At 41.0% G+C, this 27,884-nt stretch overlaps 1 protein-coding gene across 1 annotated transcript; it reads left to right on the top strand.

Annotated features, from left to right (window-relative positions):
- The first annotated feature begins 9,003 nt into the window (after window positions 1-9,003).
- On the top strand, window positions 9,004-27,765 carry LOC131237470 (DAR GTPase 3, chloroplastic). Its single transcript, XM_058235255.1, has 9 exons — window positions 9,004-9,200; window positions 21,390-21,536; window positions 21,678-21,794; window positions 21,950-22,093; window positions 22,177-22,263; window positions 25,226-25,341; window positions 25,746-25,927; window positions 27,290-27,347; window positions 27,446-27,765. The coding sequence occupies exons 1-9, from the start codon at window positions 9,039-9,041 to the stop codon at window positions 27,585-27,587; spliced, it is 1,155 nt and encodes a 384-aa protein (XP_058091238.1). The 5' UTR covers window positions 9,004-9,038; the 3' UTR covers window positions 27,588-27,765.
- The last annotated feature ends 119 nt before the right edge of the window (window positions 27,766-27,884 follow it).

Raw genomic sequence — 27,884 nt, 5'->3', positions numbered from 1 at the left:
GTTAAATGTCTACATTGATGGGTAATGATGGTTAAATGTCCTCATTGTGACCTTCCCATAGGCCCTTTGTTAGGCCGATTATCGATGCCGGTTAGTGATACCAATTATGAGTATGTGACAACAAAACATCATGATACATGCCCATACGCATTATCTGCATGTTTGTTATGAGATGTGATTGACCATTGCATATGTCATTGGGCAGGTTGTTTTGAGATTCCCTGATAGGCGAAGATTGTCTCACATGAGCACATGGTATGCGCAGGATTAATGTATGACTGAATCGTATAACTCATGTATCTTGCATTGTGTGTTATGATTACTGTACGCCCTAGCAACATCAGGGTCGTGGCCTCCACAGGCATATCGTGGATGACCAGATGGGACACCGAAAATGTTTGGTTCTAGCATATAGGGGCCATAGATGTCCCTGGGTGAAAATTTCTAAATCTCCATAGCCAGGAGACGCCCCAACGTCTAAACCGAGTGGATATATATGAGCGCATGAAGGTCGTATACAAATAGGACGCATCTCCCACAGTGTCATGGTCGGTTGGGAGGAGGTGTGACCGTACCCGCCTGAGTGAGGGGCTAATATCTAGGTTGAGTTTGACCAGCTTGAGGAATGTGTCAACTATCGACGAGTCGGGCCCAATATTGGCAGGCGGATAGTGAGATCTCTTCCACTTATCCAGTTGTGCGCTCGAATAGGGGCGGCAAGCTGTCGTAGAGTATAATAGACCTCAGTGATGATTCCGGAGATATACAGTACTGATATATGAACTTATTGAGCAGAAGTTGCATACTCAACATTTTACTCATTCATTCATTCATTCACTATCCACTCGGGCTGGTGGTGTGCAACTAATTGATATGTGTACCTTCGCAATGGCTAGGATTTCGGTTAGGGCGTGCAACCAATCTGAGGTCAGGAGTTTACCACATTGAGTCTATTTATCCAAATTTAGGTATGGGACTGGTTTGGATATAAGTCCCTTGTGATGGACCCCGTAGCCTGCGATACTACGTACTATCAACCCGACTTCACACTCCAGCTAGGTCATTTCATTCACACCGCATATCGCATACTGCATCTGTGGCATATGACATTTTGAGTTACTATGTTTCTGCATTTATATTGTCACGCCCCAAACTCAGAAACCGGGCTCACAAAATTCCCGATCGCCGAATCCGGCGCCGACAGCCTCCGTAGAACCCCATTCTCGGCCCCCAGCGCCCATTAGCCAGGTTTCGATCCTGGGATGCTACAAGGAGGATTTTCAACATCAGTTTGATTCGTAATAAGCATAACCAAAGGCATGACCCACAAACAACAACCAAAAACTCCATCACATTTCCACTATGATCAAAAACTTTACAAGTACAATGAGCATAAAGGGAAATACAATGATGATAGACCAAAAGCTCCAAAAAGATCTGCTACGTGCTCAAGCCTCAGCGCTGCTGCGATCCAACGTCACCTGCACGCAACGGTCGTGCATAAGCTTATGGAAAGCTTAGAGGGTGGTGAAAGTGTACGCTCAAGGTGGCAATGCAGCCATGCAGTATCAGAGTAATGCGGAACATGCTGATGAAGGCTAAGAATACCATAGCCGTACCAAGGCCATGCGATGTAAAGCATGAATGATGTCGGCCATACCAAGGCCATACAATGCGAAATGCAACTCAAGCATACAAATCCTCATTTAAGTCCACATATCAATGCAGCTCAAAATCTGGAATATCACCGGGGTCTAGAACACTCCAAGCCAGATTGTCGCCCCATCGCGCGCAATAAGGTGAGTGAAAAAGACCTCACTATCCGCCTGGCAATATCGGGCTCGGCTCATCAATAGCGGACCCATTCCTCGAGCTGGTCAGACTCAGCCTAGCATTGCCCCCTACTCTCGGGCAGGTAAGGCCGCACCCCCTTCCAACCGACCACGACACAGTGGAAAGCGCAACCATTTGGTAATCGGCACTCATCGCTCATGCACCCACTCGGTCTAGACGTTGGAGCAACCTCTTGGTACCATAAGGGTTTAGGGACTTTCACCCAGGGATATCTATCGCACCCCATGTAGAACAGTATTTTCGGTATCCAATCCTGCCAACTACGATACGTCTGTGGAGGCTACGGTCCTGATGTCGCTAGGGCGTACAGTAACTATATCACACAATGCGAATGCATGAATCACACTATCCAGTCATGCAGCAATCCTGCGCGTATCGTGCGCTCATGTAGGGCAACACCCCTGTATGGGGCCCCTAGACAATCTGCCCGAAGGCATATGCTATGATCAGTCATTTCTCATATCAAGCATACGTATGATGCATATGATCATGAATCATGGAACTAAACATGTTATATAGGATGGATGATAATCATAACAAAGATGGGCCTAGACGACCTACACATCAGACGTACGAGCCTAACAATGGGCCCTAGGGAAAGTCATAATGCGGACATTTAACCACACTATACTTACAATATGGACGTCAAACCACCATTGCTCCCAAGGCATAGCCCTGACATAAACATCATTACATAAATCATGTTGGGACTGCACATTGCAATGAACCTTAGGTATATCTCATTGGGCCTTCAATACATCAAATGAGCCGTATCATATGGGCCTCATGTTCATCAAGTGAGCCACATCAATGGGCCACACCAATGGGCCTTATGTGCATTGCAATGGGCCATAACCCGTGGGCCTTAGAATGCATTAAATGGGCCTAATCTCATGCGCCTTATGAGTATCAAATGGGCCACACCAATTGGGCCCCATATGTACATCAAGTGGGCCTCAACCCATTGGCCCCATTACATCTTAATGGGCCTCGACCCATGGGCCCCTAATGCATTAAATGGGCCTAGACCCATGGGCCTTGCATATACATCAAAGTGGGCCTCAATCATGGCCCACAAGTGAACTGAAATGGGCCTCCCATCACCAACAAAATATATATAAAATAATATATAATATATATATAGTACATAAAATATTATATATAATATAATATTAGATATATCCATATATATATATACACACACACACACACACACGTACACACCCACACACGCACGCATAAGAGCACACAATCATCACAGTGGGCTCCACACAATCATCACAGTGGGCTCCACCGTCCAGGCGGACAGTGGAAATGAAACACATACATCTTTGTGGGCTCCATGTGGGGCCCACCATAATGTTTATATTCCATCCAAACCCTTGATAAGGTCGCATGGACCTAGGTGAAGGGTAAAAACAAATTTCATGTTGATCCTAAACTTCTGTGGGCCCTAAAAGGGTTTCAAAGGTAGAGGTTCAATCTCACTGTTTCATATGGTGTGGGCCACCTGAGCCTTAGATCAAGGTGATTTTTGGAGTGGGCCCTTGTCAGGGGGTGGCCCACACGATGAACGGGTCAGATGAGAGATAAACATCAAGGTGGGGCCCACGGCTACAGCCGTGGGTAGCTGTCCGCCAGCTCGTCCGCTGGACGCTGTGCGCAGGCAGCTCCTACTGCCGTCTGACACAGCAGCAGCGGCTGCTGTGTTGATGATTTTTTTTTTATTTCTGTTTTTCTTAGGATTTTGCAGGTGGGGTCCATATTTTGACAATCCACACCGTCCAATGGCATTCCATGGCTCAGCACGAGCAAAACAAGTCCAATATCGGACATATTTTGGCGTATAGGAAATCAGGAGAGGTTTCAATGGTGAAAACCACCATTTGGTATGGTATGGCCCACCCGAAGGTCTAATTGATCCCATCTTTCGGCTCAATGCCTGAAATGGGGTCAAGAAGGGAATGGACGGTGTGGATTGAATACATGCATCAAGGTGGGGCCTACATGAGTGGACCACCCCAAAGCTTGGGAAAAAGTTGATATTTGTGTTTCTTTCCAGCAACGTCCAGCGTCCCTGGACGCTGGACTTTCCATATTCGTTGGAGGTGGGCCCTGCTTAGGTGGGCCACCAAGTGATGGATGGCATGGTACTACACATATAAGGTGGGCCCCACTTATAAATGGTTTAGATAAAATACCTACCTCATGGTGGGGTCCATTCAAGTGGGCCACATAACCTCATTATCATAAAAAAAATAAACTAAAATAAAATAAAATAAAAGAGAGAGGGATAGAGAGTGAGACCCGCGTGATGGAGGGACCCCGACACTATGGGCCCTCCCTTGCACTAAATCATACATCAAGTGGGTCCCATTACATGTAGGTCCATGAAATCAAAATCCAACGGTGGAGATCCCTTCTCCACTTAGAATAGACGGTCTAGATGACCCTAAGCATGTAAGGAAATAAATATCATGATGGGGTCCATGGAGAATGGCCCCATCATGGAATGATCATGATGATCCAAGTAGGCCATTGGCCACATCTTAGGGTCCAAAGTGAGATCCAAACCATTGATCGGTTGGCCTCACTTGGCCCATCTTAAAAATATCAAAAACTATCCTATCAAGGCACCCACCACTTGATCTTCTTGCTCCCTTGGCTTCCTTAGCTCCTTGTGCTTCTCTTTGATGGAGGGAGATGAAAAATGGATGGTTGAGATGAGAGATCTAGGGATGGAAAGGTGGGCCACACATGCATTTTCTCACCATGGGAGGACTCATACGTATGGGATTTTTGCTTATGGGAGAGTTTGAAATTGAGAGAGACTTGTAAGGGAGAGAGAGAGAGAGTGATGGGTGATGGAGTGATGGATGGGAGTGTAAGAGATTTTTGACTTTTTTGGCAAAAGTTGTAAGAAAGGGTATGGGTGGTGTAAGAACTTTTTGACTTTGGGGTTTGCTTGGAAAAGGGTGAAAGGTGATGTGTACTTGACATGATGGGATTGATGGGATTGATTGATTGATGTGACACCTCGTAGAGATTCCCTCGAAATTCGCACGCGCAGCATTTCCTCGCACTGAACGCTAGCCCACAACTCCCGACCAGAGCATCGCATCAGCGCGCGAGTCGCGTCATCGGAACCGCGGCAATGACGCGGTTGCTAAGGTACAAGCCCTGGGTTGAGTCGACTCGGGTTGACGGCATGAGAATCCAGGTCGCGCGCAAATACCGATTAAGGGTCGAAGGTTGCCGGAATTCGACCGGGAAGACCGCGGAAGCCTATGGAACGGTACGGTCTAGGATACGGGGTTTACATATATGGCCTAGATACTGCTGACGGTATTTGTGAACTCATCAGGAATTATATATTGCATTGTATCTTTGGTATCTGATATTTGGTTCTCTATAACTCCTCATTTGCATAGCTGATCTGCATTGCTTACTCTGAAATTGTATAATTCATGATCTTGCCAGTATTTCTGATATTGTATGATTATGGCCTTGTATTGAATACTTGACACTTACCTTATGTACACACTTACACCACCCTCGAAGCTTTCTATAAGCTTGTGCACAATAGATGCGTACAAGTGGCGTTAGGTCGCAACAGCGTTGAGCTTGGAGCGTACAGCCGTTTTCTGGAGCTTTGATTTTCGATATATGTATTTTCCTTTCAGCACTGTATTCAAATGTTTATATTAGTGGATATGTGATGATGGTGGTGCCTTTGTGATTTGGGTAAACTTGTGGTTATGCTTCTTACGAGATAAATGTACGTTGAAAAATCCTCCTTGTAGGATACCGGGATTGGAATCTGACGTATGCGCGCTGGGAGCCGAGAATGGGGTACTACGGAGGTTGTCGACACAGAATTCGGTGATTAGAAATTTTGTGAGCCCGATTTTTGAGTTTGGGGCGTGACATTTGGGAAACGGACTGGCTACTCCACGCTACCGGCCAATGGCAGGTGGTCAGTGTTATGTGGGCCCCACTATGATGTATGTGTTTCATCTATGCTGTCCATCCATTTTTCCATCTAATTTAAGGGGTTTAGCCCAAAATTGAAGCATATCCAAAGATCAAGTGGATCATGCCAGGGGAAAAAGTGAGGATAATGATTTCCACCGTTGAAACCTTGTTAGGCCCCATAGTGATGTTTATTTATCATCCAACCTGTTCATAAGATCATACAGACATGGATGAATGGAAAACAAAAATATAAGCTTGATCCAAAACTTATGTGGCCCCCAAGAAATTTTCAAGAGTAGAAGTTCAATTCAACTGTTTCATGTGGTGTCGTCCATTTGAATATTATATATACTTCATTTTTTGGATCAAGCCATAAAATTATCTAGGAAAATGGATGGACAGAGAAGACAAAATACATAAATCATGGTGGACCTCACACAGTTTACTCAGTATGCTAAGCAATCCCCTTCTGTCTGGGAAGGAAGCGGATTGGCTGGTGTACCACACACCAGCTATATAGCTCATGTAGATACGTGTCGCGTGAAGACAAGCACCGACGCTCCTCGAGCTCCGAGTTGTATGAACGGCTCAAAGGAGATCAGAGTTACATGGCCCACAATGATTTATTTATTATATCCACACTGTTCGTCCATTTTCGAGATTAATTTAGACCATTAAACAAAAAATGAATCATATCCAAAGCTCAAATGGACTACACCAAAACTAGCAGTGAGGACAATAATTTTCATCATTAAAAAACTCGTAGGGCCTACCATAACATTTATTTTCCATCTAATCTGTTAATATGATCACAAATACATAGATGAAGAGGAAAAACAAATTTCATATTGATCAGAAACTTCCATGACCCCAAAAGGGCTTCAATGGTAGACGTTCAATCCCCAAATGCTTTTTTGCAGTGTGGTCCACTTGATCTTTATATCTGTCTTATCCTTTAGCTCAAGCCTTAAGACGAGCTTGCCAAATGGATAGACGTTTTGGATATAACACATACCTCATGATGGGACCCACATAACTTGTTGCCGTTAATACACCAGGTATATAGCTGGTGTGTGGTGTGGTACACCAGCTAATCCGCTTCCGTCTCGTAGTGGGACGCGGATTACCTAATGAGAGATTGAGCAGCTGAAGTGATGTCACCAAGTTATGTGGGTCCCACCATGACGTACGTATTATATCAACACTGTCCATCCATTTTGAGAGATCATATGATGGCATTATCCAAAGAATGATGCAGATCAAAAGCTCTAGTGGACCCCACCACAGAAAAAAGTGGGGAGAGTGATGCACCTGGTTAAAATCATGCCAAGGCCCACTGTACTGTTTATTTGACATCCAATCTGTTGATTAGGTCATGCAGACCCATATGAAGGGAAAAAACAAAGATCAGCTTGATCCAAGAGGATGTGGATTGCGTCCTACCCTGCCCGGACGTTAATCTGTCCGGGCAAGGCTCTGTGGGGCCCACCATGATGTAAGTGTTTTATCCATGCCATTCATCATTTTTTTCAGATCATTTTAAAATATGAGCCAAAAAATGAGGTAGGTATAGGAATTAAATGGACCACAAAGTGGGGATTGAATGTCCACCATTAAAAACTTCTTGGGAGCTGGAGAAGTTTCGGATCAAGCTGATATTTGTTTTTTCACTTCATCCACGTATGCATGACAATATGAATAGGTTGTATGGTAAAAAAAACATCACGGTGGCCCTTAGAAAGGTTTCAGCGGTGGTGTGATTACCACTGCAGCCTTGCCCGGACGAATTACCGTCCGGGCGGGGGGGGGACGCAATTCGCATCCGATCCAAAACTTTTATGGCCCCCAAAAAAATTTTAACGGTCGACGTCCATTCAACACCATTTCCTGTAATGTGGTCCACTTAAGATTGAGATATACCCCATTTTTGTCTCATACCATAAAACGGTCTAGAAAAATAGATAAACGACATGGATGAAGCACATACATTGTGATGGAGCTCACACGGCACCGACCACCTCCCATTGGTCGATGGCGGGGGAGTGGCCAGTCCGTTTCCCAAACCTACGAGTCACGGATTTCTGCTAAAGCCTTTCCCGTGAAGATCCTGCGAAAGGATTCTACGTGGGGCCCATTGTGATCTTTGTGTCAAATCCAACCCGTCCATTTGTTTTTAAATATCATTTTAGGACATTATACCAAGAATGAGGATGATCCAAAATTCAAGTGGGCTATACGAGATAAAATAGTGGGGAAAAGAATGTTTACCATTGAAACCTTCGTAGGCTCCACCTTAGTGTTTATATTCCATCCAAACCTTGTAGCCATATGAATGTTTCAATGATGGTCACTAAATCCCCACTGTTTCCTCTCATGTGGCCCATTTAATTTTTGGATCCTCCTAATTTTTTATCGCATGTTTTAAAATGATTTCAAAAACCAGATGAATGGGTTGAATTTATCACAAACATCATAGGGGCCCTACATAGAATCCTTATACATGATCTTCCAATGAAAGGCTTTTCCATGAGATCCGTTTGTAATTCCAAGAGTGTCTCGTGGATGGTAGGATAAAGTCTGTCTTTTTAAGAACCTCCTTCTCTCAGTACAACGAATCCGCTTACATGAAGGTTCCTACATACGCGTAGTTTGCGAGAAGTCATTACTTTATATATATATATATATATATATATATATATATATATATATATATATATATTGTGTGTGTGTGTCCCCGTGTCCAGTCACGTGTGACGTAATACGATTGGATGGATGGCGGATAAAACAAATACACCATGGTGTGCCCACAGATCTTTTCCAGAGCTACACTTCACAATTCGAGTCCGTACAGAACCGATTAGGTACTACCATATCCGGGCCACCTATAGTCTCATGGGACCCATCCAAATCTTAAAACGATGGATAAGAAGCAAGCGATCCTAACCGTCTAACAGGAAGCCATCAAGTGATGATGGCTAGAAAAATCATCGGCAGTCTAACACAAGGATCCATTTCAGATGAAACAGAGCCCTGGATTTGAACGGTCCGGATGGCCATACATTTTTACAACATCTAATGCAGATGGCATAATCACAAGCTAAACGGTGGTGAACTAGTAACTTAGTTCACGGCCAGCTTTATCTGTTCATTCTAAATTCTAATGAAGTATATCTAGGTTTTGTAATTAGTAAGTGCGAGGGAAAGAAGGGATGGCCGTCCAAGCTCCAGTCGTTTGGATGCCCAACGCCCTCACCACCATCCATCATCATCACCATCATCATCATCCCCTGCGGGTCAGAAGCAAGGTGGGCCCCACAGCCCTTGCAGCAGCAGCCGCCGCATCACCACCTCCATCCTCTACCATTCTTCAGGTACTACATACAATGCATTTGAAATGATACTCTCTCTCTCTCTCCGTTTGTCTGTCTTTCTTCATTTCATCCCCATCCAATCTTCATTTACAGATCTAGGGCCTGTTTGGTTGCCACTTAAAAATGATTTCATCTCATTTTAGTTAATTATGTATCAGAGATTATAGTTTAGGGTGTGTTTGGTTGCACCGAATTTCACGAATAGTTGACCCCTAGTGGTAACGGCACCACCATACCTTAATGGTGGTAGTGGGCTGTTGTGGGGCTCACGAAAATATTGCACGATATCCAACTCGTCCATTAGATCCATCACCTGATGTCACCCTCAGGGCCCAAAAATCAACCCAATTCATGAATCAGGTGGGCCACAGCTCACTGAAACGGTTGGGAGGGGACACTCATGATCAAAGATAGTAAGATCATAATGTTGCAAATTTTAAGATAAAAAAGAAAATAAAGCGATAAATCTCAAAAGGAATAATTTTTCAATAGAAACTGCCAAATTTATAGATTATTTCCTACCATTTAGTAAAGAAAATTAGGCTACTAATCCTCTTAAACATAAGCACCAAAATTCAAATATTCAAATGATGCTATTAATCCTCTTAAACATAATCCACTGAAATTCAAATATTTAAATAAGATTCTAATTCAACCAAGGGCCACTATACTGTGATGTGCCGTCGTGTATGAGCCATGCATGTAACATTTCCTCCCCCATATAAAACCCTTATCCTCAAGGGTTGAAGCCTGATCCATCCATGGCGTAAACGGACACTTGTCGTTGTTTGCCTCTGTCTTCGACAGTTTGTTCATCATTTACTGCGTTGAACCCGATAATGATGATGAGTTGGGCTTGGCATTGATGACCAGGTGTGAACTGCACATCGCAATTGTAACATAAGCCTATCTTCTGTCATTCTATAATTTCTGCCAGTGTTAGCCACTTAGTTACAGGCTTGCTTTGGCTCGGGGTATCATGATTCATGTCTGATTTTATTGTTGAAGGTGGGGCTTTGGAGACATGCCATTGCATTGCAAGTTGGTCTTCCTCGAATGGCGCCAACCGGTAGGCATACCCCAAGTTATTTGGTTGCAACGTCCAAACTCCTACCTGGATCTCATCCTGTAATCTGGAGATGAAGCAACTGATCAACTAAGATTTGGGTGATTGTCCCACCCAGTTCAAATGCTTTTCAAACTGAGCGTGATAGTTGGAGACAGTATCTGTTTGTCGTAGTTTAGAGAGCATGCATCCCGGATTGTCATAGTCCAACAAACCAAATTGGAGACAAATGACTTGAATGAATTGACTCCATGATAATTCACCCATGGTTTGTCTGACCCATTGGTACCATTCAATCGCATCGTCGATGAGATGAATAGAAGTGAGTTGCACCGTTTCATCATTGAAAATGTTGTTGTAGTGTTGCAATTGCTTGGCCACACAAACCCAACCAGTTGGGTCCTGGCCATCAAATTTCAGGAACTCGACACAGTCCGTCCGTCCTTGGAAAACCGTGGATCTTGCAGGACGTGCACCATCTTTGGAATTCCAATGTCAGGAATGACTACCTTCATTATTTTTAAGGCTATCGATTTCTTGGCTCCACTATTCATTGGATGATTTCACCTAGAGGGCAATCTTATCCAAGTTTGCATCAAGTCTTGACAAAAGGGCCTTCAAGTCACCAATCTCACCTTCGAGCTCCTTAACGGTGGGCACAACATTGCAAATTTTAAAATAGAGAAGAAAAGAAAGAGATAACTTTCAAAAGGAATAATTTTTCATTGGATTTTCCAATAGCAACCACCTAATTTATAGATTATTTCCTACCATTTAGGAAAGGCAATTTGAATTCAAATGAAGCTACTAATCCTCCTAAACATAAGCAACCATAATTCAAATATTTAAATGATGCTACTAAACCTCCTAAATGTAAGCAACTAAAATTCAAATAATTTCCTAATTCAACCAAGGGTCCCTATCTTGTGGTGTGTTGACATTTATGGGCCATGCATGTAACAAACACCCACCCTTGATTTGCACTTGGATTCACTTGCAATGCCAAGCCGCTTGATTTTTGGCTCACCCTTCATTCAAGTCAGATGAAGTGTCTGAATCATGGTATTGAAAAATGGTTACATTATGGCCCTGTCGGCCGTTACATAAAGGAAATGATCACCCCTGTTGCATGATTTAGGTGTGACTCGGTCCGTTATGATAAAAACGAGTTGTATCATCTAATACGAGGCAATACGCTTCGTATCGGCACTGTTTCATGGCCAATATAGCTGTTACAGGCTTATATGACCATGAAAGGCTCGTTATTATTTATTTTATTTTATTTTATTATATATATATATATATTAAATTTCATTTTTTATTCATTTCAACCATGAAGGAAGCTTGGAAACTGCTATTAAACTAGATTTATGAATATTTTGAGGACACAAAATTTGAGTGGAATTTGATGAACCAAAGCATTATGGACCATACTTGGAAAATATCATAAGAAGGGTTAAACCGGTATTGTCAAAATCCTATGATTTACAATTTACAATATACGATTTTAGTCAAATCTTAAGAAAAACGATTTGAATCCCAACCTTGAATCCCTTTTTATATGAATCCTACAATTGTATAATCTAAATCCTACAATTTACGATTCAAATTATACTTGTTCTCTTCTATTTCAAGCTTCTCTTGACTTTCATTTTATGTTTTTAAATTGGTGGGGGGCTTTAGAAATCATTTAGAAAAGGTAAATTATTTTATTTGTTGTTTATAAGATTAAATGATATATATTCTCTTCGACATTAAATCATATAGCTTTTTTTGTGATTTCTTACTTCTTAACTAGTCGAAACACCAAATTAATGTATGACTTACCTGTAATGTTTTATGGATGGTTATGATCATATGTTGACTTATATGTATTATGGAATGATGTTTAGAAATCAAAATATCTTTTTTCGTCGGTCTACAGTATCAAAGGTTGCTTTTCCACTGTGATTCTACATTCAAGAAAGGTAACAAGAACATAAATTAGTAAAGGACCCTCATATGTTTTTTTAAAGTGAAATTTCTTAAAAGACAACAAAATAAAGGAATAAGAATCCTTTAGCACTATCATGACATGGTATTACTTGGTGCACATTGATGACAAAAGGAAGATTTATGAGTTAAAAAAAATAATCTGTTTATTTATATTTTTCATATTTTTCAAAATTTTAAGAAAATTGTAAAAAATCTTACGATTTGTGATTCAATACGATTCGACCCCTACTATGATTTGCGATACGATAACGATTTTGACAACATTGGGTTAAACCATCACCTTTTTCATTTTCCATCTTTTTGTGTTTTATTTAGAGGTTTCGGACCCTAATCCACGAAATCATGCTTGATTTGTGTTCAATTAGGGCCTATCTGGTTGACTTTCAGTATTTCAAGCTGACACTGCCGACAAACAACATTCTTACCAAAGAATGGCTCGTTGCAACATCAAATACATGTCCAAAAAAAAATACATATTTGAGATCCTCAAATTTTTATTTTTATAGAATTTTGCCAATAATTTTTGAGATATTTTTCCTAGAAAGGCCGTTTGTTACATGGCTGTGTTGGCTGCTACAGAGCCAAACTGTTTGTATCTTATCGGCCATCAAGTTGACTGATACGCTGGCTGATACCGTTACGTTATACCTTGGTTTGAATGGCCTTATTCCATATACACAACACACAAATCAATGTTTGGCATCCCCTCTTAAATTCTTCCCTGTGGTGTGGTCAACCCGAGTTTTGGATCAGCCTGATTTTTGGGCTTAAGGCCATAGGTGGGGACTCATCTAATGGATGGGTTGGATGTCATACATGCATCGTGTGGGCCGTACAAGTTACAACAGCCCAGTACCACCATAAGATATGATGGTACTGTTACCACTAGAGTGCATCTCTTTCATGAGATATCATGAAAATTTGCACCATATTAGATTGATAAGTGATAATCACGAAATATCATGATATTTGGTGCAACCAAACACAGCCTTATATAAACTGTTGGTTATCAAATTATTTTTAAGCCCTACCAAAAACCACTAATGCATAATTCTTGTTAACTAAAATGAGATGACTCATTTTTAAGTGGCATCCAAACAGGCCCTTAGGATCTTAGACATCTGCTTTCTACACCCCTTGCTTTCATGATTGACCACTATAGTGTTATGAAGATGCATTCTTGGACCATTTTTGGTCATTGTATTTAATATCCTTTTCTTTTTTTTCGGGGATCAAAGCACTGACATGGACTTCCCAGCCAGAGACCTTGGCAGTTAATGCCAATGAAGTGTTAGAAAAAGAAATGAAGTTGGTCTTGAGCCATAAATATAACTGGAACAAAATCAAGAACATGCCAGAACTTTTTTCCTTAAGGGTAATCTGGATATTAATAAAGGAGAAGATTACTAATACAACAGCAGGTGGACTGCCCTGACCACTGCAATTTAGATAACAGTTGCATGTCTACAACTCACTATGATCAAATCATAACAACTCTACAAATCATTATCAAGAATCAATATCTGAGATCTTGATGCTCCCTCTTCAGCAAGCGCATCAACGATGTTGTTTGCCTCTCTTCCCACATGTGAGAAAGCCACCTGCCTCCCTCTGCACACATGGCCTCATCAACCATATCTGCAATCCTCCATGGACTCTTCTCCATGGTCACACAGGCTGTTTCATTCAAGCGTGTGAGGGTGGGTAGTGTCTTCCTTCAGAAGCAACACATTGCATCGATGCTTGGTTATGGTGGAAAATGGACAATGGTTCCTGCATCTTATGGCACAAGTATGGATAAAAAATAAACTAGATGAGGAAAATTTGCCTCGCCACTTGGAACGTTGGAATTTTATAAGGTAAAAGCACGGAGTTGGTGGATACAACGTAGAGGAGGGTTGATAAAGCATGAATATATAAGATAAAGTGGAAAGGAGCAAAAGCCGAAGTGATTGGTGATGGCTAGAAGTTGTATACACAAATGGATAATACTAGGAATATGGAAGGGAAAAAGGATAGTTCTAGATAAGGACTCGAAGAATAAAATGGTGGAGGTTAGGGATGGGCTCATGGAAGCTAAATTAGCTCTGGTTGAGGGGATCAAACTTATGAAACTTGAGGGTGGTGGTGGTGATTGAACAAAGTACACCAACTGTCAAGGGGTCAAACTTATTGAGTCACCCCCTGTTTTCTGTTCCAGATCGAGTGTTTCGGATTATGGGTCATTTGCGATCTAGATTGCTATTTTTAGCGATCTGAAGTTACAGTTCTTACTATTGCATAAGTTATTGCAAATTTCTTATACGATTTAGAGATTTATATTTCTATTTATTTAGTTGTTACTTATAATATATGCATGTGGGATCTAAATAGTAACATTCATTATTTCACATGTAAACTGCAATTTGAGTTCATGAGTTCATGTATAAAACTATATTTCTTATGTAATGTATGTGTTGGAGTGACACACATGATCCTACCCCTAGCATACGATGTATTGGCAGAGGTAGCATACCACGTACCGAAGAAACCCACAATCTAGGTAACCTTGCTATGAAGCTCTAGGAGAGGGTGGTTGAGCCACGACTATGACAAGAAACAAGGATATTAGAGAACTAACTTGGCTTCATGTCAAGGAGATCACCAACCAAAGCTACGGGCTATTGATTGAAAAATATAGATGGAAGAAGAATCTAGACATGGTTTTTATTAACTTAGAGAGAGCTTATGATGGATAAGTGGGCGGTTATGTGATCAATATTAAGGAGCAGTGGGGTCTCCAGAAGATGTATTGACATTATTAGAGTCATGAAATAGAGTCTTGTTACAAGAGGAAATGACTTGTAGTGGGATGGATGATTTCCTGTTGCAGTACGGCTTCGTCAGGGGCGCCCATTAAGCCCTTGCCTTTTTCTACTCGTTTTAGATAAATTAATGAGCTATTCTAGATGGATCCCTTTGTGTTGGTTGCTTGTAGATGAGGTAGTGTTGCTCGATGAGATGAGAGTTGGCAATGTTGATTTGAAGGTTTGGTGTCTAGAGTCTAAAGGTTTAAAGATTATTACAACCAAGAAAGAGATGGTATATTATTTGGAATTCAACTTTAGTAGTAATAGTTAGAGATGTGAAGCTTTAGCTTAAAATCAATGACCAAAAGATTCGTTAAATTTATTTGTTTCGTTATTTTGGCTCTAACTATTCAAAATGATAGAAGGATTGAAGAAGCTGTTTCCAATAAAATTAGAGTTGGTTGCATGAAGTGGAGATATGCCTTTAGAGTGTTGCGTGATCATTGCATGCTAATGAAACTAAAGGGAAATTTTACAAGATAACTATTCAACCCAAGTATTGAGCAAAGTGGCAACATGAGCAAATGATGAGTGCTGCAGAGATGAGGATGTTGACATGGGTGTGGGAAGATTGGGAAGGGTCGAATCAAGAATGATGCCATCCAAAACTAGCTATGGTTAGTCCTAATGATTATAATAATCTAAGCCTTATCCCTATTAATTAAGGCTAGCCACATAACTTTTGTTTCGCGATGCCACTTTATCAAGGGCTATAATTTCAGTTAGACCATAGGTCATCAAATCTTTTCTTACTACCTCCACCCATGTCCTTTTGAGCCTTCCCTTGCCCTTTTGGAGCCTTAAAATTTTACCAACTCACTGCTTTTAACCTATTTAGTTCTTGGTCTTTGTTTCACATAACCAAAACCATCTACAGGCCTGTTTGATAAAACTTATTTTCTTTACTTATCACTGAAATGGGCTATTTTCAGTGATTTTCCATGATTTTGGCTATTTGTCAAATACAAAAAATGAAATGCTTAATTCAGATTTTCACTGAAAAAATCGGGTTTCTTTTAAGTTTCCTTTCACATAACACTTAACGTGGAAAGCAGTAAGTGATTTTGAAATTTTTTTTTTTCTAAATGACGACTTTACCCTTCTATTAACTTCCAATGCAAGCTTTGACTGGACTAATTATGTGGGGGAGAAGCTGTGTTGACATGGCACACCTTTTTGCCCCCATCATGATGCATGTGTTATATCCACACTGTCCATCCATTTTGCTAGATCATTTTAGGGCATGAGCCAAAAAATGAGGCAAACCCAAAGCTCAAGTGGACCACGCCAAAGAAAGTTGTGGGGAAAATGACGCCCACTGTTGAAACCTTCCTAGGGCCACCATGATGTTTATTTGCCATCAAATCTGTTCATAAGGTCACATACCTATATGAAGGGAAAACACAAATATCAGCTTGATCCAAAACCTCAATGGCTCCAAATAAGTTTTCAATGGTAAATGTTCAGTCCCCATTGTTTTCTATGGTATGGTCCACTTGAGCTTGGGATCTGCCTAGGCTCACGACGTAAAATGATTTAAAAAAATGGATGGACGGTCTAAATCTAACACATACATCATGGTGGGGCCTAGAGAACTTTGCCATGTCAACACGATAGCGGATTGGCGACTGACGCGGTTTGCAAACGGGCATAGATTTATAGGCTTGCCGCAGGAAGTTCCTACACTCAGAAGCTAGGTTGGGCCCACTGTTATGTTTGTGAGAAATCCACCCCATCCATCTGTTTTTCAAACTCATTCTAGGACAACAGACCAAAAATGAGGGGGATTTGGAACTCAAGTGGGCCACACAAGAGGAAACCGTGCGGATTGGACGACTACCGTTGAGACATTTGTAGGGCCACAGGAGTTTCGTATCAAGCTAAGTTTTTTTTTTTTTTTTGTGTGTGTTTTAGGTTCATCCCATGGGAATGACCTTGTGAACGGTTTGGATGGCATATAAACATCAAGGTGGACTCCAAGAAGATTTCAATGGTAGGGATTTCATTCCCCATTTTTTTCCTCTCATGTGGTTCACTCGAGTTCTTAATCCTCAACATTTTTGGTTTTATGTCCTAAAATGAGTTCGAAAAACGGATGGACAGGGTGGATTTCTCACAAATGTTATAGTGGGCCCCACCTAGTTTCCAGCACAACGATAGGTTGTCGTGGAAATTTCGGGTCCATTGTGGATGCGGATTACCTATTGACACTGCCAGTAGCGAGGTGGCTACTGGACGTTGCTTTGCGGGCCCCACCATAATGTATGTGTTTTATCCATGTCATCCATCCATTTTGGATAATTATTTAAAGGCATGAGCCCAAAAATGAGGCAGATCCAAATCTCAGGTGGACCACACCATAGGAAAACAATGGTGATTGAGCACCTACCATTAAAAACTTCCTAGGGCCCACTGTAATGTTTATTTGCCATCCAACCTGTTAATTAGATCACATAGACCTAGATGAAGGGAAAAACATAGATATCAACTTCATCCAAAACTTTTGTGGCCCCAAGAAGTTTTTAATGATGGGCGTTCAATTACACCACAATTTCTTGTGGTGTGGTCCACCTGAGATTTGGATCTATCTCATTTTTTTGCTCATGCCCTAAAATAAGCCAGAAATTTGGTGGGACGGCGTGGCCATCTAATTTTTTTTGGGATGGCCTAGAACACATATACAATCCTCAGGCGGATTGCATATGAGGGGGTGGCATACTTAGGTTGCATGGATTGTTCATGACATTGCTCTATGGACCCCCCTGCCATAATTTATGTGTTTTTCCATGCCGTCCATCCATTTTTTCAGCTTATTTTAGAGCATGAGACCAAAAAAGAGGTCAATCCAAATCACAGGTGGACCAAAACACAGGAAAAATGGTGATTGAACGTCCACCATTAAAAACTTCTTAGGGCCCACTGTAGTGTTTAATTGCCATCCAACCTGTTGAGTAGGTCACACGAACATGGATGAAGGGAAAACACAAACATTAGCTTAATCCAAAAACTTTTGTCGCCCCAAGAAGTTTTTAATGGTGCACGTTCAATTACCACTGTTTTGCTATGGTGTGGTCCACTTGAGATTTGGATCTGCCTCATTTTTGGGCTCATGCCCTAAAATAAGCTAGCAAAATGGTGGGACAAGTGGATTTCACATAGACATCCACGTTTGCCATCTCATTTTTTTTTGGATGGCTAAGGGGATGGCATATAGAGGTAGGTTGCATGGATTGTACATGACAGTGTTCTATGAGCCCCACCATGATTTATGTGTTTTATCCACACCATCCATCTATTTTGCCAGCTGAGACAAAAGAGGTTGATCCAAATCGTAGGTGGACCAACTTAAAGTGCTGAATTTTTCAGTACTTCTAACTACTAAATTCAGCACTTCAAGTTTTCAGCACTTAAATTAATTTCAGACCTTATTTTTCAGTTTACTAAATGGCTCCTAAGTCTACTCTCCCTCATCTTATTACGTATTAGTGCTACTACTGATTTCCCTCGAATGCACTCGTTTCTAATTCTATTCTTCCTTGTGTTGCCGCTCATCCAACTCAATATCCTTATCTCAGCTCTACTCATCCTATGAGCTTGTTGTTCCTCAACTGTCCAACATTCTCTCTGTGTGTGTGTGTGTGCACGCGCGTGCGTGCGTGCTTATACAGGAAGCCCATTGGACTACAAAGTTTGTGTTGTACAGTGGTCATTTTGGGAAACTTCTTGGTCAATAACCCAACTAATTCCTCATTTCTACTCCTGTTGTTACTAAAATTGCACTCCATATACTCTGTTTTAGATTTAGTCCGACTAATTTTAAATCCTTTAGATTTTAAAGCACCCCTCTATAAATCTAGCTTTATATTTATGCCCTCCCTTATCTTGTATAGCTTATAAGTTTGATCCCATGATAGTTAGTGCAACTCTTATGTCTCTTTTATTTGTATAAATAGGCACCACGGTAATTTTCCTCCATTTGTCTGCCATTTTCGTTAATCGTATAATTTTATTGAACAACTTTGTCAACCAAAATAACACACTTTCAAACCTCTAGTGGTATACTATTTGGTTCCAAACCTCTTTCTCAAAGCTTCTTTCACTTCAAATGTCTTAATACTACATAAATATCCATGGACTCCAACATCATTGATAAAAGTGTATTTTACAAAAAACTACGTAATTCATATAGAATTTACATTCTAATACCTTTTTCAAAAAAGTTTTGAATAAGTTACCTCATCAATCCAAGTAATTATCATTGGGGTACCTTCCATCCGATTGATTAATGGGTGGTTCGGGTCGGTGATGCAAGCAAAGGGATTGTGGCTTGAGCGGGTGGGCCCCACCATGATGTCTATCTGAAATCCATGCCAACCAATAGGTGCATCATCCAAAACTCAGCTCCATCCGTGATTCAAGTGGACCCCACGATTGGAAATAGTGCACAAGGCAACACTCACCCTCCAAATTGTTTCCCTTGGTGTGGCTCACGTGAATCGCAGATGGGCCTGATTTTGGGGTCGTTGCCTAAATTTTAGTGTGGCATGTAATGGTTGGAGTGGATTTCATGTAATCATTACGGTGGACCTTGTAAAAATTAAGGGTGGACGTCTCTCTCCCAATTGCTTCCTTTGGCGTGTCCCCCTTGAATCGTGGGTCAACCTGATTTTTTTGCCCTAGACTTAACAAGGGATTACATATCTCTAATGGTTAGAGTGGATTTCACATAAACATTATGGTGGGGCCCATAAAAAATCAAGGGCGGAGTCCCTCTTCCAACCATTCCCAGAAAAGGTACTATGAGGTTGACCTCATGGGAGCTTACCATGAGGTCGAGCTATGTGGGCCCCACCGTGCATTTAGTGGGGTCCACTCTAGGTAATGGGATGTCCCAAAAATCAGCCATATATGGAACTCAGGTGGGCTACACCATCTGAAACCATGTGAAATCATGCCTAAAACATCTAAAAGCACTTGGCGGGGCTCACTTAAGTTTTGGAATGGCCTGAAATTTGGTGTGACCCCTCATTCAAGTGGGACACATAATGGATGGTTAAATGTCTGAACCTCATCTCAAATGGCCCTATAAGCAATCAGGAAGGTCTCAATGGGTGGGCATCCACTCTTAACTGTTGTCCGTGGTGTGGCCCACCTAAGTCATGGATTGGGTTGATATTTAGGCCCTTCGCCCACCATGGAAGGGTGCATCTGATTGATGGGGTGGATGTCTGACACACATCATGGTGGGGCCACATAACTCAATCTCATGGGAAGTTCCATGGGGCCGACCTCATAATACCTTTTCCCTTTCTGCTCATATATATTAAAGAAAGGAATTTCATGGGACACCCACCCTTGATTTTTGATGGGGCCCACTGTGATGTGTATGTGAGTTCCATTATGACCATTAGATGTGTAGGACGAGGGATATGAAGGTTTTTTCACTAATGGAAAATAGGACCTTAGGATTTTTTTTTGGCAAAACAAGGTTTGTAAAAGCTTATCCTAGCTCGGCAAGGATATGATAATGGTCACACATGCATGCATACCTTTATGTTAACTCCGCTTGCCAGCAACAAGGTATTCCGTAATGGTAACAATGGCTGTAACAGCCACCACCGTTACCCTTACGATACAGGGTGTAATAGCCATTATGGGGGCCGCATTGATTGTTACGGTCTCTCTCTCTTTTCTTTTTTTTAATTGAACCCACCCCCCACCCCCTAAAAAAAAAAAAAAAAAAAAAAAAAAAACTGTATTGGCCCCGTAATAGATCATTACAGGGCTGTTACGGCCTTTGCGGGGGTCATAGCGGGCTGTTACGGGGGCTGTAAACAGCCTTTATGGGTCTTTTTTTTTTTTTTTCCTATAATGGCTGTTACAGCCTTTATGACCCTGTAACGTGTAATGGTTGCTACCGTTACCTTTACGGCACACCATGGCCAGCAATGTGCTAACAGGTCTCCAGTGCAGGTGGGGGGTTGATGTCAGGTAGGCTGCCGGTCATCAAAATTTACCAAGCAATTAGGGGACATCCCTATGGAATGTGATTTGCTGTATATGTTAGCCACCTGAAGCTGCCTTCAATTACAGTGGGTCAATGTTGGTAACATCTTCTTGGTATTGGGGCAATGACAGCCTTCAGTTGGTCTGTCTGAACTGCTCCCATGTTTGTTTAAATTTGTAGGAAACATGACATTCATCGTAGGCTACCTCTACTAGATCTATTTTCATCTTTCAATGGAAATGAAAATATAATTTAGATGGAAAACTCTGCAGATTGCTGGTGGAAAGGTTCCGAGTTGGTACCACAAAGAAAATGCCAAACTTAGTGGTAACGTATCCGGGGATGGCCAAGGAGAACTTGATTGGATTGATTTGGAAGCAGATCTCTATCACTGGACAAAGCCGCTGCGTCCTGTGCAGGTACAAACAAGGTGTGAGCTTTTGCAACTGATCATGTGGCAGTACTTGATAATATGAGATTCCATTGCCATCTGCAAGCATGTAATTCTTTCTATAATATGCCTTACAACTCTGTCCTCGTCTGGTATCAAATTTCTGCAGTGGTATCCTGGTCATATTGCAAAAACAGAAAAGGAACTCAAAGATCAACTCAAGTTGATGGATGTTGTCATAGAGGTTCGAGATGCAAGGATTCCCATGGCCACAAGTCACCCACAGGTTAATTTGTGTATATTATTATCATCATATCGTCTTTGTCATCGTCATCATTTTATTATTAGGTTCTGTTTCATCTGTACTGGTTGAGCCTGCAAATTGATTGTGCCTATGAATATCTTGAACTAAGCCTCCCGAATAACATTTTGATTGAGCAGATGGACTTGTGGCTCGGTAATAGGAAAAGGATTTTAGTTTTGAATAGAGAAGATATGATATCCACTGCTGACAGAAATGCGTGGGCCAGTTATTTCTCAAGGCAGGGAGTGAAGGTCGTTTTTGCCAATGGGCAGCTTGGGATGGTATTTGGACAACACACTCTCAATTTCAGGTTGTTCAATTTCTACACTGCATAATTGTGTGCTGATTCATTGGTGAATTGCAGGGCACTATGAAGCTAGGAAGGCTAGCAAAGTCATTAGCCATTGGTGTGAATGTTAAACGTAGAGCAAAGGGACTCCTTCCTCGTCCGGTGAGGTTTTCTGAGATCTTGAATTACTGGACACTTCTATGATGCTTCTTTATTGTTCTTACAGTGACCAAGAATTTTGCTGTTGTCAAATGTGTTGGCAATTTGCATGTTCTTGTGAAGATTAATTGGACAAATTCTTCTTTTATTCTTGAAATTTCAAAAGGAATCTGTAGAGGATCCAACTATATTTATGCATGTGCTGATGTCTGAGATTAAGTCATCTTATGCTAACTCATCTATATTATGGCATTGGTACATGTCAGGAAGGGACGGTTCCATCACTGAATTATTAAACCTTCCATCAAGTTATTATGGCAAACTGTTCTGTTTTGAGAGGTGTTTCTGTACAGAAAGAAGAAGAAGAAATGCACTAACTTGCAAATTTATGATCTGGTACATAAGGATTCTCTGAATTTAAAGGAAATGTCAGTATGCAGGGAGGAGCCATCTTTAAGAAACATATATGGTTTTCCTTGATACGTCTCGAAAGTCTGTATGTCGAACAATTCCTTCCCCATCTAGTCCTTGTTGCAACCTCCACAAAAAAGGTTGCTACCTTTCCATAGGACAAAAACCAACCAGCCAAAGACAAAAGGGAAGGAGATTTTCCCTTTTGTCAGTGTAAGCCTTGGTTACCTGGAAACATGTAAAGTATTTAGTTATCTGAGGATCAGGTACAAGGGATCCTCTAAACCCCAATTTCTTAGGATAGAGACAAGGCAAGGATTGGTTACAAGTTACGACTCATAAATACAATATCGTTGAGATATTTAGCGTATTTTTTTGGTCTAACTGGCACTGTCCCTCTCTAAAGTTCTAATCATCAGCGCTTCCGGACATCAAAACTTCCTTTTTCTCTGTAGTAAAAATGGGTGATCTCACTCATTGTACTCTGAAGATCCTCAAAGTACAACAGTTTCCAATCACATTTACTTTTTCGACCAAAGAGGATTACTATCCCTGTTTTAGTTTAGTTATCAAGAATCTAATGGTTCACTAGAAATCCGTCCTCTTAGCAACTAATTCACGAGAGAAAGCAGGCCAAGTTGGTATGAACAAGAAAAACCACACAAAGCTGGTTGACTCCGTGGTTGATTTCAGGTTCTATAGTCTTTTGAAAATACGATTAGGCACCCTTGCCCTACTTTCGTCAAAGTACTTTGGGAGGTGCTTTTTCTCGATCTTTTCTCTGTTACCGGACTCTGAAATCACTCTTTCTTAGGCGGGGACAGGATTCGAACCTGCAATCTTCAGGTCATGAGCCTGATGAGTCGACCAATTCCTCTACCCGCTTGTTCCCCTTTCAGTTGTGGAACCCACTTCAATCACCCGAAATTAGGAAACCCACCTCAGATTTGAAGAAATTCCGCAGCCTTTCAATCTGGGAACCCACACCCCAAATAATGGGAACAGTGGATCAGTCCTGCTCGGTTCGAACATGAGTCCCATTTGGCTCTTTCTACCTCAGGGAATCAAGAATCAAGGATAGGTACCAGTCCATCTGCATCAATGGTTCTACCACTGGAAGGAAAAAGATGAGTTACATGCAAGCTCAGTTGTATATGGGAGTAGTGAAAATTTTAGGGAAAAAAATCTCATTATCAGTGAAGGCTGCCAGAGTGAGTGAGTTCAAGTTGAAGGCTCTAAAAGGGCAAAGGAAAGGCCTAAAAAGATGTGGAGGTAGTAAGAAAAGACTTGATGACCTATGTTCTAACTGAAGTTATGGCCCTTGATTGAGTGGAATGGCAGGAAAGGATTCATGTAGCCGACCCCAGTTAGTCAGGATAAGGCTTAGATGATGATGATGGCGATCTGTCAAGGGTGTCAAAAAGAAAGAAAGAAAGAAAGAAACCCTTCATAACAAGCTGGGTTGTTCTGATTTGAGAGGCTGGTGAGACAAACCTAACCAGTTTCTCTTGCATGTTGTCAAGTAATTTTGTTAATGGGTTTACTCTACCTTCTTGGTATTCTTCTGCTTTTTCTAATACTTGCACTTTAGTGTATTGGAGCTCGTGCCTATGTTTCTTTAATCATTGTGGTATGATGGCTTGCTAGCAATAGCTTGGTCAATCTCCTCTTGTCTCAGTGAATACTGAAGTTCTTTCCAACAATGCATTTTGTCCCAAGCTAATGTGTCCTCCCATCTATTACATTTTGTTTCAATGATAAACGAAGAAATAAACAAATAAGAAAATAAAAATGTAACCTGAGCAAGCTCATGTAGTTGAAGTCATGCAGCAGCTACTGGAAAACACATTGGAATATCTGAAATTATACAGCTCTTGAGGTCCCCATAAATTTCTATGGTTTGTCTTCTCACGCTTCAATATGCAGAATTTGGCGAAAATCCAGCTACAGACTTGTGATACAATGTCACAGAAAAATGCACCCCTAGAATAATTCAACGATCTTTTAAATTAAAAATATTGAATTGAGCTTCCATTTGATTTACAAAATACAACTCTTTCTGTAGAAAGGTCAAGGATTAGTTTGGGCTGTCGATGGGCCAGCCTGGGCCAATCATATATATACATACATTATGTAATATGTATAGATTTGTATATATATCTCTCTGTGAGTGCGTGCGCACGTGTGTGCCTCAACCAATTCCACCCACAGCCTGTTAACAGCCCCCACAATACTACATATTAATGAACAGGAGATTTAAACCAAAAGGAAACAAACTTTTGAGGCTATCATATGTGGATCTCTAAATCTTTGGTAGCATTTAATTTAATATGAACAATATACTTGTTTCTCAATGGGCTTTGGTCATGTTCCATGAAACACATAGGCTGCAGTAGTCTCCCTTATTGATGAAGCTTGTTTAGAATTTTCAAATTTAGTTCAGTGATTGATGTGTCATGATCACCATCTTAGCTGTCTCAGCTATTTGAGGGTCAGGGATTGATGTGTAACTTCATTATTTCAATTTTCTGAGCATTCTTTTATCATGGAACAGGTCCGAGCTGGAATTGTTGGATATCCAAATGTAGGTAAATCATCTCTAATTAACCGTTTGCTGAAACGCCGAATGTGCACAGCAGCTCCCAGGCCAGGAGTCACAAGAGAGTTGAAGTAAGCTCTTTCTTTTCAATACATTACACAAGAAGTAGGATGTCCACAAGAATAAATAAATAAATAAATAAATAAAGAAGTAAAGAACAAGGGAAGAGAGAGAGAGAGAGAGAGAGAGAGAGAGAGAGAGAGAGAGGATGTCCACAAGCATGATAAACAATGTATCCTTTTTTTTGAAAGGTATAGACTATATATCTTATGTAACATTTCTTTCTAATTGGGAGGGTTTTGGAATCTTTTCAATGATGAATTCATGAATTCTTAATGTTAAATTAAAAAAATAAAAAAAATAAAAACAACAAGAAGAAGAAGAATGAATTCATGAATTCTTGAATCTTGATGAATCAAATGTCTAATTGATGTCTCTCTCCTACTTATTCTCTCCTTTCTTCTTCTACGAAAAGATGGGTCCGTTTTGGGAAAGATCTGGAGTTGCTGGATTCCCCTGGAATACTGCCAATGCGAATCAGTGACCAGACTGCTGCAATAAAGCTGGCAATGTGTGATGACATTGGGGAGAGATCATATAATGTGGCTGATGTGGCTGCAATTCTCATACAAATGCTCACAAGGTTTCCATCAGTAGGTATGTTCTTTTGTTTTATTCCTTTGTATTTTATCAGTTCCTGAAGTTACCGAGGAGATGTAACCATTTGAAAGAGGTCCAAAGGAGGACAGAAACTTACAATATGATTTGGTACTTTTAAGGGATGGATCATAATTAAAAGCTACAAGTAAGATCTTAAGTTAATAGGACCATCTTTAGTCAACCAGCAGTCATGAGGACAGATAGAACTAGTTACAAGGTTACATATGGAGTATAACTTTTTATTTAACAATCGATTACCAAACCATGATCCTTGCTTGGCAAAAATTGAGGATAGTCTCCATCGAGCATCTTATGATTCCCCTCAACATTAACTTGAAATTGGTGCGGTTAACTGTGTTGCTTCTGCTCCTCTTGCTGCTCCACATTGATGGAGTAGTATAATTATTTCTCCAATGGCAAAAGATTTTTTTAAGAGATTAAAAAATTCAGTAGATGTTATTAGAAATGGGCATATTTTAGAGAAAAACAATTGCATAACTGGTAGAAAAGCAACTAATTTTCTAACTATTAGTAATCTGATCTCGCTGCATTTCCGAGCATTGGACTACTTAAGCATGGAGGATGGTTAAGTAGGACCCACTATAAGATAATAGGGACATCAACTTACAGTAATAAGTCTGTCTATGCTCTATAGACGCATGTTTTATTCTTGTGGAACAACTTCTGGTTTGACCGGTATCTGAATAACTTTGGTATGTTTGAAGATTCTTCTTCTTCTTCCTCCTTGGGTACTATTGAGGTTTACAAAGTCAGGCAAAACCTGGATAACTCACACACACTACGTCTCTACCAGCACAACTAACAAGCCAGAGACTAGGTATTGGTACTCTAGGACCTGATCCTGACCTGACCCGAACCCGACCCACTGACAGCCTTAAAAATGGGGTCGGCTTTTAACTGGTAGATTGGCAAAACCTGGATAACTCACACACACTGCATCTCTACCAGCACAACTAACAAGCCAGAGACTAGGTATTGGTACTTTAGTACCTGATCCAGACCTGACCCGAACCTGACCCACTGACAGCCTTAAAAATGGGGTCGGCTTTTAACTGGTAGATTGGCAAAAGTATTACGAAGGCTGCCTCCAAGACACAACCTTCATCTTTTACCTGGCTCTGGGAACTGTCCTTGTCAAAGGCTCCCATTGCATGTGTGGACTTATCTGCTTAGCAAAGCTCTATTCCATAGTTGTTGTATTCACAGCATGGTTAGTCACAGAAAGCTGATCAATAGGACCAAACTTACAAGAGCACTTGCATATGCTTCACCTGGCCGTCTTTCTTTGCTTATTCTTATACAACTTGGGCACTGAATGCAAATTCTTCTCTTTGACAGGTTCAAAAGCCCTTTACAGCCGTTACAAGATTGACCCAGATGGCTACTGTGGTAAAATGTATGCTTCCATGGACCGGACAGTCTTTCCTGCTTAGACCATTATTCTTCTTGTAAAAGACCAACTCGTCTGGTTGATGAAAACTTCATTGGTTGCAGATTTGTTGAGAAGCTTGCGCTTCAATTGTTCAATGGGGATGCCAGTCAAGCAGCATTCCGCGTGCTGACCGACTTTCGGAAAGGGAAGTTTGGTTGGGTTGCACTAGAGAGACCTCCACAGGTAAGGCAATTGGATGGATGATTCTGGAGTTTGATTACTTCCCGGTTATCTCCAATATCCAACTCAAATGATTCTAATATCTAATTGTATTCACAATATAGTGTTGGTTATTGTAAGTACTGGGATTTTACAATCCTGCTCTCGGAGATTTGTACAAATTTGTATATTGCATGAAATGCCCAAATCTTGTAAATTTTGCTGTTTATCTCTCATCTACAAGTTGTGCTGCTAAGTTCAATGCTTAAAAGGTGTTGTTAAATGTAGTCGATCCATGAACAAGTGCTATATGAGCGCTCTCGTTCCCTGCGGGCTTTTTTA

This window comes from Magnolia sinica, chromosome 2 (genome assembly GCF_029962835.1).
Source record: "Magnolia sinica isolate HGM2019 chromosome 2, MsV1, whole genome shotgun sequence".
Lineage (NCBI taxonomy): Eukaryota > Viridiplantae > Streptophyta > Magnoliopsida > Magnoliales > Magnoliaceae > Magnolia > Magnolia sinica.
Note: the sequence above shows the minus strand (reverse complement) of the source record. Positions and strands in the feature narration are given on the sequence as shown.

Coding starts and splice junctions, on each gene's coding strand:
- LOC131237470 (XM_058235255.1), top strand. CDS start 9,039: ATGGCCGTCCAAGCTCCAGTCGTTTGGATGCCCAACGCCCTCACCACC. Junction 21,537..21,677: donor AGCCGCTGCGTCCTGTGCAG/GTACAAACAAGG, acceptor AAATTTCTGCAG/TGGTATCCTGGTCATATTGC. Junction 22,094..22,176: donor CCAATGGGCAGCTTGGGATG/GTATTTGGACAA, acceptor GGTGAATTGCAG/GGCACTATGAAGCTAGGAAG.